Source organism: Carlito syrichta, unplaced genomic scaffold, assembly GCF_000164805.1.
Source record: "Carlito syrichta isolate Samal-C Ts95f unplaced genomic scaffold, Tarsius_syrichta-2.0.1 Scaffold306137, whole genome shotgun sequence".
NCBI classification, from domain to species: Eukaryota; Metazoa; Chordata; class Mammalia; order Primates; family Tarsiidae; genus Carlito; species Carlito syrichta.
Window position 1 is genome coordinate 50827 of NW_007250233.1, and position 12430 is coordinate 63256.

Below are 12430 nucleotides of genomic sequence, written 5' to 3' on the forward strand. Positions count from 1 at the left end.
GGGGGGGGGGGGGCGGCGCGCATCTCCCCCTGTCTGGGGCCACGCGACAGCTCTCGCCTGTCGCTCTTGACTTGTGTGTGTCCTCCGAGGGACACTCCCTGACCCGGACGCTCCCTGACTCAGACACTTCCTGACCCGGACACTCCCTGACCCGGACACTCTCCGACCGGGACATTCCCTGGACTGGACACCCCTGACCGGGACACTCCCTGAACAGGACACCGCGAAGCCAGGAGCGGGAGGACCCAGCTCATGCCTCCAGGGAGCATGGCCTCCGCGTGGAGGGAGCACAGGAAGGAGGCGGCCATGGCCATCATGGGGACACGCGCCCCTCTGGGGCCTGAAGGGGGCAGAGTCTGCCCTGGCTGAAGCCTGGTGCGGAGGCGGCCTGGGGGTTTTGCCTCTGGAAGGCTCAGAGGCGCCACGCAGCGCACAGCAGCGCTTCCCTCCTGGGCCAGGAGGCCCCTTCCCCTCTGGGCTCACCTCCCCGCCCCGCCCTCCTCCTGCTGCCAGACGGTTTCCTAAAATCACAGGGCGGAGAAGGCCTTGCGCACCACTGTAAACAAGGCACGCTAATTTTCATTAAGCTTGCATTGCAGCATATCGTTTACATTCTTGCCCTGCTCGAGCAATGAAAAATGTACGATGTGAAAGCGGCTTCATTTGAGCGAGAATGACGGTGAAGTGACCCGCTGTTCCCTTGGACAGAACACTTAGAAGCGAACGCCCAGCGGCCCTCTTCCGGGTCCCAGCCTGACACTCTCGGGCAGACGGCTTTGCAGGGGCCTGCTGGTGGCCCCCTCTTCTCGTCCCTCGCTGCAGACTGCTCTCTCTGCTGACAGCCGCGGGGCCACAGCGGGCCCTGGAGCGGGAGAGGCTGGGCGGCTGCTGTCGGTGACGTGCTCTGCACTCTGCGGTGCCGCCGCTCAGCTGGGGAGGGCCAGCGGTGCGAGAAAGGCGGGGGCACGGTGGCTGGCAGGCCACAGGGACACGGAGGGCCAGCGCAGGGAGATTCTTGCTCGGGCTGGTCCTGGCAGCACAGCTCCAAGGACGGAGCACGCCTGGAGGCTCAAGAAAGACCTGCAGACTCCGAGAGGCTGCAATCGATAGCGCTTTCCCTTGAAAGCCTATAAATGGTTTTCTGAAGTTGCTTTTTGGCCTGGCACTCGGGGAATGCGTTCCAGTAGCTTTCCTTCGTGACGTGGCCTGCCTCCCTGTCGCCCCACCTCCCTGTCTCCTTCCCTGGTGCCCAGGGCTGCGGGGGCAAGCGTGAGCCCCAGGAAGTGCTGCCGTCCTCTCCACGTGACAGTGGCGTGCTGGGCCAGGGGCTCAGCCACGGGAGAATCCTAGCCTTTGAAGGAGCGACCCGATCCTAAAGGAGCGCCTCGGTGCGTGCTGAGTGCAGGCAGGACGCAGTCAGCCTCCCCGGGAGCCGAGCTGAGGACCAGGCAGGCCCTGGCAAGGGATTGGCCAGCCTCCAGTGCCACGCGCCTCCCCTGCAGGCCTCTGAGCACCGGGGCTATGTCGCCCTGGCTGCTTTGCTGGGCCAGGTGCTCGACGAAACCCAAGCCCGGCCACCTTCCTTCCTCACCTGACTGGGCCGGTGCAGGCAGCCAGGCGGGGCTGAGGCTCAGATGACACCCGGACGCCGTGCACGCTGCGCTCTGGCTCACACTGCGCCATTCCCCGTGGGCAGCCGCACACCTGTCCCCTGCCCTCCAGGAAGGCTCTTTCTGGAGGCCACATCTGCCCAGACCCAGGAGGACTGTGACTACAAAGTCAGTGGCAGTGAGCTGGGCTCCAGCGCTGACCCACTGGGCACTGTGGAAGGCCGGCCTGCTTACTCACTGACACCAGGAGAGCCTCAGTCCCCCAGGGTATCCACACCCACTCTGCTCTCAGCTTTGTCTCAGCCTGGCTCGCCTGTCTTCAGACTTGACCCTTTCGTCGCCCCACAAACTGTGCGCATGGCTGATCCTTGGTATTGCCCACGGGCTGTGACGCTGGTGCCTGTCCATGTCGCATGGACACAATCAAGGCGCCTGCCATGGCTCAGTGGAACTCACTAGCCCGGCCCCCTTCCTTTGTGGTGACTGAAGAAAGGGGAGGCTTTCGCTGGCTCCCAAACCCCCTGGGCGGAGAGGCACAGGCGTTCTGATATGATGCGGAAGTTCATACTCATCAGAGAACACCAATTGTGAAAGCATCTTAAAACCAGGGTGCCAGCCCATGTCAGGGTCAAATACTCAAAAAACAAAACAAAACAAAACAAACACCAAAACTAGGGCACCACACTTCAGCAACGAGTTTGAATACAGCGGACCCAGGGCGTTTACGCAAGCTTTTCTCCTCATGCCCCAAGCCCCGCCCCGGCCCCGCCCCCCCAAATAAGAATGGACGTGGACATGACTCACTGTGAACTGGATTTGGCAGCCGCCCATGATGTAGTCCAGGAATGAGTGCATCTTGTGGACCTGCACGGAGGAGGAGGGGGCTGGTTAGCGATGGCGTGGGCCGCTTCCTGACCTGGCAAGGACCTGGCCCTGGGGACAGGCCACCCGGCCAGTGGGAGGACCAGGAAGACCTCTGTGGAAGGGGTGGGTGTGCTGACTTGGCTCCGCCGAAGGAGAGAATGAAAGCAAGGCCGGCGCGGGGCCTGAGGGCTGCCCACGCCCTGCTGCGTCCTGTCTGGGATTATGGACGATTCCCATCCGCTTCTGCCTCTGGGGTGAGGCCAAGGTGCATTTTCAAGGGGCACTCCTGTTGACCCTTGAAAACACTGTCCTGAGCACTGTACTGGACACTGCAGGCAGTCGTAGCACCATGGCAAGGATTTGTGCATCTCAACCTCTCTAAACACCGAACGGGAGTAGTCAAGACACCATGAAAGATAAAAGATGGCACACCCGTGTAGGGTGCTACACGAATGGAGCCCGCAGGCCTGGACATTGCTCTGGGGAGTCCGTGAGTGATGGCGAGTGAGCGTGAAGGCGGGGACATCACTGTCCACTATGGAGGGGCTACAAACACCGGACACTAGGGCTACCCTACGTTTATAGGAGAGAGTTGTGTTATGATGCTCCCATGGCTACAACATCACACAGCAATAGGAATTTTTCACTCCATTATAATTGTATGGAACCACTGTCACATGCATGGCTCACGGTTGACTGAGATGTCATTATGCAGGCATAACTGAAGAGTACACATGTGTGGATGACACATGTTCCTGGTCCTGCCATGGGTAGGACCTGATAATCCCAACGTGAAGTCAAAATATCACAAGTTGAGCCCTCCTAGGTTAGGAACTATCATATGGAGGTATATCTATTTGTGCAGGCACCCCTTCTATCGCACGTCATTTTACTGAGCTTGGCAGATGCAGAATTTTTTTACAGATCGAAGGATTGTGGCAACCCTACACTGAGCAAGCCCATCGATACTATTTCTCCAACAGCTTGTGCTCCCTTGTCTGTGTCACATTTTAGTGATGCTCAACCTCTTTTACTCATGCCATGTCTGCTAGGTGATCTGGGATCACTGATCTTTGGTGTTGCTGTTGAAATTGTTTGAGGGTTCCACAGACTAAACTCACATAAGATGGCGACCTTTATCGATACATGTCCTGACTGCTCCATCGAATGGTCGTTCCTATCCCTCTCCCTCTCCTCGGGCTTCGTTACTCCAAGACAAAACAATATTGAAATCCGGCCAGTCAATAACCCTACAATGGCCTCCAAGTTTTCAAGTGAGAGGAAGACTCACAACTCTCTCATTGCAAACCAAAAACTATACATGATGGACCTTAGTAAGGAAGGCAGGCCCGAACGCTGAGATGGGCTGAAAGCCAGGCCTCCTGGCCCCATTAGCCATGTCATGATGCAAAGGAAAAGTTCTTGAGGGCAATTAAAAGTGCTGCTCCAGTGAACACACAAATGATAAGAAAGGGAAACAGCTGAATTGCTGATATGGAGAAAGTTTCGTGGTCTGGTTAGAAGATCAAACCAGTCACAACATCCGCTTAAGCCAAAGCCTAATCCAGAGTGAGGTTCCAGCTCGGTTCCATCTCTGAAGGCTGGGAGAGCTGAGGAAGCTGCGAGAGAAAAGGTGGAAGCCGGCCGAGGTTGGTTCATGAGGTTTAAGGAAAGACACTGCCTTCATCACGTGAAAGTGCAGGTGAGGCCGCCAGTTCTCCAGAAGATCCAGCGGAGATCCTGGGTGTAGGGGGCTACGCTAAGCGACAGATACTCAGTGTAGGTGAAACAGCCTTCTATGGGACGAAGAGGCCATCTTGGACTGTTACAGCTAGAGAGGAGTTAATGTCTGGCTTCAAAGCTTCAAAGGACTCTCCTGTCAGGGGCCAATGCAGCTGGTGACTTTGAGTTGAAGCCAGTGCTCACTGACCATTCTGGAAATCCTAGGACTCTTAGGAATTATGCTAAATCTCCCCTGCCTGTGCTCCGTAGATGGAACCACAAAGCCTGGATGACAGCACATCTGTTTACAGCATAGCTGACTGAACATTTAAAGCCTGCTGTTGAGACCTACTGCTCAGAAAAAGATTTCCTTCAAAATATTGCTGCTCTTTGACAAAACGCCTGGCCACCCAAGAGCTCTGACAGGGATGTATAAGGAAATGAATGTTGTTTCCATGCCTGCTCACACAACAAGCATTCTGCAGCCCGTGGGCAGAGGGGGCATTTTGACCGTCAAGTCTTATTGCTTAAGAAACACATTTTGTAAGGCCATTGCTGCCATAGTGATCCCTCTGTTGGACCAGTCAACTGTTTGTCAAAACTCAGTATGTTTCTTCCACAAATCGTGACACAACCTTCTCAAAGCTGCCAGATAAAAACTGGTTGACATTTGACCTGGAAGAACAAATTCTGAGTGTACCACAAGGGGCTAGCCCCCCAAAAGAATTCTGGGTTTTTGGGGTCCCCCTCAAATGTCAAATATCCCCATCAATATATCAAATTTCTGGTTGCTATTTTTTAAAAGATCACATCTTTTTGGCACGCTCTTCCTCCGACCACACCACCTGGACTCCTCGTCCCAACACTCCTGGAAGAGACAGCGGCACGCACCTTGCACAGATTCAGGATCACCAGGCCGGAGTTCTTATAGTTCTTTTTCTTGGCCTTGTACTTGGGGTTGACGCACTCCCACTGCACCTGCGGCGAGAAGGGGAGGTGTGAGGTCTGCGTAGGAAGGAGCAGAGTCATCTGGGAGGCCAGGCCCTGGAGCTGCGAGGACGCCCGGCCCATAGGGCTGACCCGCGTCTCCGCGTGACCCTGGCCTCCAGAGCAGTGATAGCCAGGAGGGGTAGATGTGAGACTCAGCGTCAGACGGCCTTGTTTGCCTCCCAGTTTTCCTTCCCCCCCGAGTGACTCGGAAATCACTTGACACCTCTATGCCGTGGGCATCTCCTCTGCAAAATGTGGCATATGTGACACCATCTCATCGGGGTATTGGGAAGAGCACAGGATTAATTCCCATGAGGAGGTGAGCACGGAGCCTGGAGCATATCGATGCTTACCGTTATTAGGTCACGTCAAACAGCAGAGGGAACGAGAAAGGGCAGAAGCACAGCTGACAGATGCCATGTGCCAAGACTCACTCCCTGGGAACTGGCTTAAATGTGGGGAAATTGAGGGACATCGAACGCCGCCTACAGGGATTTGTGGGGACAAAATGAGTCGACATAGAACTTCACCGGGAGCCAAAGCAATGGGTTGACATGTCGCAACAGCGCACAGTAGACTCTGGAGGGCAAGGGCCAGGGTGGGAGCTGCAGGGAGAGCTTGGAACTGAGGGGTTGGCCGCAAACTAGGGTCATCTCGGTCTCCAGCCAACAGCAGATGTTATGAGACAAACCCAGCGGCAATCGCATGTCTGAGAGCCCTGAGTGCTCCCGCCCACCTTCTTGCCACCGCTGGACCTTTGGATTTCCGCTGGGAGACTTTTGACTCCCTGACCACCACAAGTGTCTGGAAATGGAAGCATCCAGGCAGATGCAAATGGACAGATTGATGACAGTGGTGGTCTCCATAATCCCTTCCCCTCGGCGTCCACGCATTCGTGGTTCCCTCCTGCAGTGGTGCAGAGTCTAGTCATGTGGCTGGCTTCGGCCAACGGGGCATTACAAATGTGACAGGAGCCAAGGCCTGGGAGGTGCCTGGGACTGGTTGTCCCTTCTCTGGCTCCTGGGAAGTTTTCGGCCCCAGGGGAAAAGCCTGTGCTGCTCCCACGGAAGACGAAGGAACAGTGGGGAAGCATGGCCACCAGCCGCCAGGCTTCGGTGCCCAAGGGGTGCAGATGGCACCCCAGGGGCTCGGCCCAACCAGACAACAGCGAGTCAATGATGACTTGTTTCCAGCCCCAGTGGTGGGGCTGGTTCAGCGACAGGCAGCTGACACAGCCATTTCTCATCACCACGAGGCTCTGGCAGAAACAGGCAACCCCACCAGAGGCTGGAAGAGGGAAGTCTTGTCCTGGCTCAGGCCTCCGTCCAGAGCCGGGATTCTTGGCTGGAAGAAAGAAGGGGTCTTGGCACAGGAGATCTCCAGACTTGCTTCTGTGTAGAGGCCCGGCCTCCTGTCTGTCCCAGTCTGCCTCCCAGGCTTTCTTCTCATCCACTCTCCAGGTGGGCAGAGCTGACGAGCAGGAGTTCTAGCCCATCTCAAAGCAGACGGAGCATTTCTAGACGCAGCGCCAAGTCCTTCCCAAGCCCCACAACAGAACTCGCTTTTGCCTCCAAAGCGTCCTCTGATGTTACAGCACAAACACACGGCATAGGGAATCTAACTGGAAGGAGAAGATGCTATGAGTAGCTGTGCCCATTTTTCTGTCACTTTAGACGATTTCTGTCATCTCCGTCTCTTCGGTCAAGCAGGACAAGTCAAACGAAGCCTTGAGTGAGTTACAGATTCTGAGACCTGTTGAGATTCATAGTGGCCACCCAGGGAGGGGCCGCACACTTCCCTCTCAGGGTGGCGGCGGGGCTGGCTCCGCGAGGCAAGGGCTCAGGAAGCCACTCAAGCCTGAGGGCACTGAGGCCTTTGTGCCCGTGGGTGGGGCGGAGCCTGAGGGCACTGAGGCCTTCGTGCCTGTGGTGGGGTGGGTGCTCGTGAGCTAGGTCTTGATGTTTGGCAACCGCCTGGGGCCTGAGTTGGGTCTCTAGGGGCCACGCCCTTTGCCCCCACCACCCCGTGAGCTCTCCCCCAGCTGGCAGGTGTGACTCAGAGGGGAGAGGGGACTGGCCCCATCATGCAGGTGGCAGCATCAGCCTCCTTCCAGCACCTGGACTCCCCGCCACAGTGCCTGTCTCTGGCAGGGGCTTTGACGGGCTCACTCACTTGTTCTGGCAAGCTTCCCCTGTGGGCGCCTCCGACCAAGGGTGTTTATGAAGGTCACCTAAGGACTCATCAAGGTGAATCGCGAATTTGCCGGGTACCTTCCCAACTGTCTGAAGGAAGTGGGAGCTGGGAAGGAGGAATCTCCTCTTTTCTCTCTGACGCCCTCCCTCCTCTCCTCTTCTGTCCTCTCTGCCAAGGTATCTTCACCCTTCTCCTGACCCAAAGATCCTCTCCTAGTGAATAGCCCCTAAAATACACTCACAGGCAAGTTTCTCCTCTGAGGGCCAGTTTTTGAAACCTAATCCTCAAAGCTTCCTTCCAAACTGGGCTTCCCTGCCAAGACTCTCATCTCAGGAGACGGCACCATTTGCCCATCTAGAGGAGTCGCCTTTTTCCTCCTGCCCGAGCCTCATATCAGTCCTTCAGCAAAGCTTGTAGCTCCAAAAGAATCTTAAGCGTCTTCCTCCTCTCTCTCTCCGTCACTATCGCTTTAGCCCAAGTCACCACCTCTTGTCTCAGCTACAGTCATCGTCTCTTCACAGATCTCCCACGTCTCTCTTTAACTGTCTACACAGCAGTCGCAGTGAAGCGCTTAACACTTTAGAAAACGCAAAACCAAGCCCGCCCTCCCCTAGTCCAGCACCCTTTGTGGCACTGCCTAATAGAACCTTCTGCGGTAAGAGAATATTCTGCATCTGCGCCATCCAACATGGCGGCCACCAGCCACATGAGAGCACTTGGGATGTGGCAAGCATGACTGAAGAACCGCGTTTTTCATTTATTTTTATGTTAGCTTGCTCAAATTTAGATGTTGAGAGCCACGTGTGGGTGGTGGCGACTGCCCTGGAGAGCGCAGCTGGCGTGTGTGGGCCTCACATTTAGAAGAATTCCCCCTTCCTGGCCTGTGCTCACCCCGCCATGTCCCCTGTAGGGTCCCTCTCCCAGCTCCAGGTGCGCTGGGCTCTTGGAGGTCCTTGTCTGCACCAGGCTCTTCCTGCCTTGGTGCTCTGCAGTGCTGTTCCCTCCGCCTGCCGTGCTTTCCTCACCCTGTCACCTCGTGGGCTTCTTCTTAAGCCTTGAGGGGTCTCAGCTCACATGCTGCCTTGCAGGGATCCCTTCTACGCATGCCCCTTTATGGCTGAGCTGGACGGGTTTTGACAGCATGGGTCACGAGGTGTGGCCACACTTCCATTTTTTGAGGGTCTGCTCTATATTTCTGGTCTCCCTGGACGCCCGCTGACCCACTGCTCGGGAGGGCAGGACCGTGTCAGTGCAGGGCGGGGAGCTCTTTGGGCCACCTCAACAAATACTGGGGAGTCTGCACGTCCTAGGTCCCCTTTTGAATATGCCACACTAGGGCTGGGGGCGGAGTGGAAGCGTCTCTGGCTTCTCGGTGACACAGAAAAGTGATTAGCATGGGGTCTGTTTCCTCCGTGGAACTTGAAGATCGTCGCTGTTCGGGACAACCCCCTTGGGTCCCCTTCCACCGTGGGAGCTCTTCTGTCCTCTCATTCAAACCTGCTTTCTTTGCTTAAAAAAAAAAAGCTCGTCTCTGTTTGAAAGCATCAGGCTTTGGGGTTTTTCAATTATGGCACGTGTTGCAATCTTACATTTAATGTCCTCCTAGGAGTGGGAAGAGGAGCTGTTTCCTGCACCTACCGATTTGCCTATCTGTTTCTGGAGGTGACAGCAAGGCTTCCTGCTTTAGTGCCCGGCAGCTGGGGACAGTGCTGTCGCTGGTTGATCAGCTCCGCAGGCCTGGTTCTACCCTTTCAATAGAGTCGCGTCTCTCTGACTGTCTTCCTTGTTTTCCTGGAAGTGGCTTTCCGTGTGATTTAGTGCTGGCTTCAATGGTGACCCTGAAGCCCCGCATGCCTGCTTGTGGGGAAGGCCTCTGTGTGCTGGACAAACTTCTTGCGATGCGGGGCATGCAGCAGAACACGTCAGTGGGCTGTGCAGAGGCAGAGTGGAAACCCTTTCCTGATGTCCGGGCCCATGTATGTATGCAACAGATGGTCTGCTCGACTAGACTCTATTCCTGGAGATGTTGGTTCATTCCTACCCAGGCTGATGGAACCCTGCCCTCTCCCAGAGAGAGCTGAAAATCAGGTGGATGTCCCCAACCAGCACGTTGGATCAGAACAGACATGTGTTCTGCCTCCAGGGAACAGACTAGCCCAAAGCTGCTCAACCCTCTGCTCCCTCTCCTTCAGGACACGACGCAGTCCAGAGCAGGCACGGCTGTCCCAGGCGGGGTCCCCAGAAGTGAGCTCTGAGGTGAGGATGCGGGTGCAGGTGAGCCACAGGCCGGCGATGCTGGGGGCCCAGCATGAAGCAGGGATTCCACAGAGGCGGAGCCAAGACAGGTGTGTTGCCAAGCCAGGTGCCTCTGCAGGCAACTTTGGCTCAGAGCTGCTGGGACCCCGAGACACTGCAGGTGGCACACCCAGGTCGTGCCGTCTGGAGGGCCAGGGAGCTGGGGTGCGTACACCCGGTCCCCGTTAGCTATTTGCTGAGGGCTGCTTCCTGCAAGGTGTTACATCCTCCCACACTCCCAGCCGGCCTTGGGCAAAATGGCTTCTAGCTGCCAGAGAAGCCCTCAGGCAAGGAGGGCTTGGGTGGCAGGTGTGGCAGGGACACTGGGCAGGTGGCCACTGACCAGGCGAGAGGAGAAATTGCACGGTCGGGGTCTGGGCAACAGGGATGGACGATGCGTTTACACACACGAAAGTGTGTGCTTCTGGAAGGGTGTGAGGCTATGGGTGGGGCCGGTGGCAGCAGGTGGGCACATCCTGGGTGTGAGTGGCATGATGGGACCAGGGCAAGACCCGGTGGCCATGGGAGGATCTGGAGAGACGCACTCTTTCTCCACAGCAGAAACTGTGGCACAGATGCCACCAAGCAAGGAATGTGGAGCGGGGAGAGTCCCATGGCGGCCGGTGAGACCCTGGGGCCCGAGCTGTGCGCGTAGTGAACTGCCCCATTGAATCCTCTCACAGTTCTGTGAAGCAGGTACAACGATCAGGCTCACACCTCGGGCGAGACACAGGAGGCACAGAGAGATCAAGTCACTTTCCTGAGGCCCCACAGCCAGAGGAAGCCAGAACGATTCTCGTTTGGACTTTCCATTTTGCCGTCGGGGAAGCTGCGCCCTCTGGGGGCAGCACTTGGTCCAGGGGGGCGCGACGGCTGGGGATCGGGCCAGTCCCGGAAGCCCGGCCCTCCGACCCCACCACACCACCTCACGCCCACGCGTCGTCCCCGCCGGTCGTGGCTGGGTGCGCAGGACGCCTCGGGGAGCGCGAGGGCAGAACCGCGCGGGGGTCACGCACCTGCTTCCCCTCCAGCGCCCCTCGCATCTCCTTGAAGGTGGACGTGAACTCCCCGATGAAGTCGTGCTTGCCGTTGGAGTCCCAGTCCCACACGATGCACTGCAAGAGAAACGGGCGCCTGGTCGAGACCCAGCGGGCAGCCACCGTGGCGGAGGCCACGGGCCTCGCAGGAGAGCGGGCAGAGGACGCTGGTCTGGACCGTCTGGCCTGGGAGCCTGGGGCTGCCCCCGGGAGACACGTGGCCCTCAGTGTGGGTGGGGCCCTTCGATGAAGGCGGCCCCACCCAGAGAGTGACACGGCGGCAGCCACGTGGCGCTCCCTGAGCCTGGGGCTGCCGGGCGGGGGACGCGGGTCCCTCTGGCGCCCCCGGCTTGTTCAGCCTTTTCACCCGGCCCCACGCAGCCTGTGGTTCGGCCGTGACTGCAGCCATCTGCCCGTTTGCCAGACGCGGCCGGCAAGACCCAACGGAGGGAAGCGCCTCGCTGAGGGCGCCCTCTGGTGCACAGAAGCCTGGGGCTCGCGGGCGGGTGGCCCGCCTCCCGGGCTCACAGCTGGCGCTGAGGCCCCACGTGGCATGCCACGTGGCTGCCGCCGTGTCACTCTCTGGGTGGGGCCACCTCCATCTCGTCTTTCCTTTCCTGATTTTTTTCTGAGGCAAAGACCGATGACGGCGAAAATGAGTAGCCAGGCCAGACAGTGAAATGTTCAACTGTACCCAGGGAATCATCGGGTGGAAGAGTGACAGGCCAGCCACGCTGCTGAGCGTCACACACGCGTCATGCGTGACACGACACACAGCCGGCCACCTGTCCCAAGACGGCTCCTTCTACCAAGGCCGGGGCTGCATTCTGGGCTCCCAGGTGACACTTTGGGGCGTGGCCAGCTCAGGGCAGTCCCTCGCCCGGCCCACGTCTCCGTGAAGTGGAAGGGCTCCGTTTCTTCCAGGGCTCAGACCTCCCTCCGGCCTCGTGAGCCAGGGACTTGCAGCAAAGAAGTCCCAGGCCTCAGACTCGCCCCGGGCAGGACGGGACCTTGCCCACAGAGGTCTTCCCTGGAATGTCAGGCTCTGAGGCAGCCTCGTCCCCCTCGGAACACCGGGCGCGCCGCAAAACCCAGACCTGCTGATCCATCCCCAGATCCTGGGGATGCCCCAGAGATGACAGCAAGACACATCCGACGAAGCCCAGTCCCCCCGGGCTTGCCCCCACTCCCGTGGTCTCCGTCACAGCGAAGGGCACGCACCCTGCTCCGGCTGGCACACACAGAAAGCTGGGCACGGCCCTCCCCCTCGCCCTCCAGGCCGGGCCCTCTCCTTCTGCGCTCTGCACACGGCTGGGGTGTCCCGCGTGGCTGGGCCCGCCCCTTCGTCCCTCTCCCCCCCCTCGGCCTCCACGCCGGGCCATCCCTTCTGTGCCCATGAGGCTGGGCCCGGCCCTCCCCTCCACTCGGCTCCTTCTCTGGCCTCCAGCTGCCCCCACAACCCCTGGGATCTCAGCTCCCTGCATGAAGGCCAAGTGTCCACAGGCTAGTGGCTCTCCCGAGGTCCGCCACGCCCCGACTCCCACCTTCCTGCGTTCGCACTTCGTGGCCCATGCGGACAACGGGCCAGCGCTTCCCTCAGAGGGGGCTGGCAGGTGTCTGCTGAGGCCTCGTAGAGCAAAGCTCGTTTCTCAGCTTCTGTTCTCTCTCTTTTTTTTTTGAGTTGGAGTCTCACTCTGTCGCCCAGACTGGAGTGCAGTG

The 12430-nt window shown here is 58.3% G+C and overlaps 1 protein-coding gene across 1 annotated transcript in view; it reads right to left on the minus strand.

The window, feature by feature from the left end:
- Window positions 1-12430, minus strand: part of LOC103265253 (copine-4) — a 414012-nt gene that overhangs the window by 33486 nt on the left and 368096 nt on the right. The window contains exons 8-10 of the mRNA XM_008062949.2: window positions 10691-10789; window positions 5088-5174; window positions 2415-2474 (exon numbers count right to left, since the gene is read on the minus strand). Of these exons, the coding sequence (XP_008061140.2) occupies window positions 2415-2474; window positions 5088-5174; window positions 10691-10789 (246 nt within the window). The remainder of the gene's footprint in view (window positions 1-2414; window positions 2475-5087; window positions 5175-10690; window positions 10790-12430) is intronic.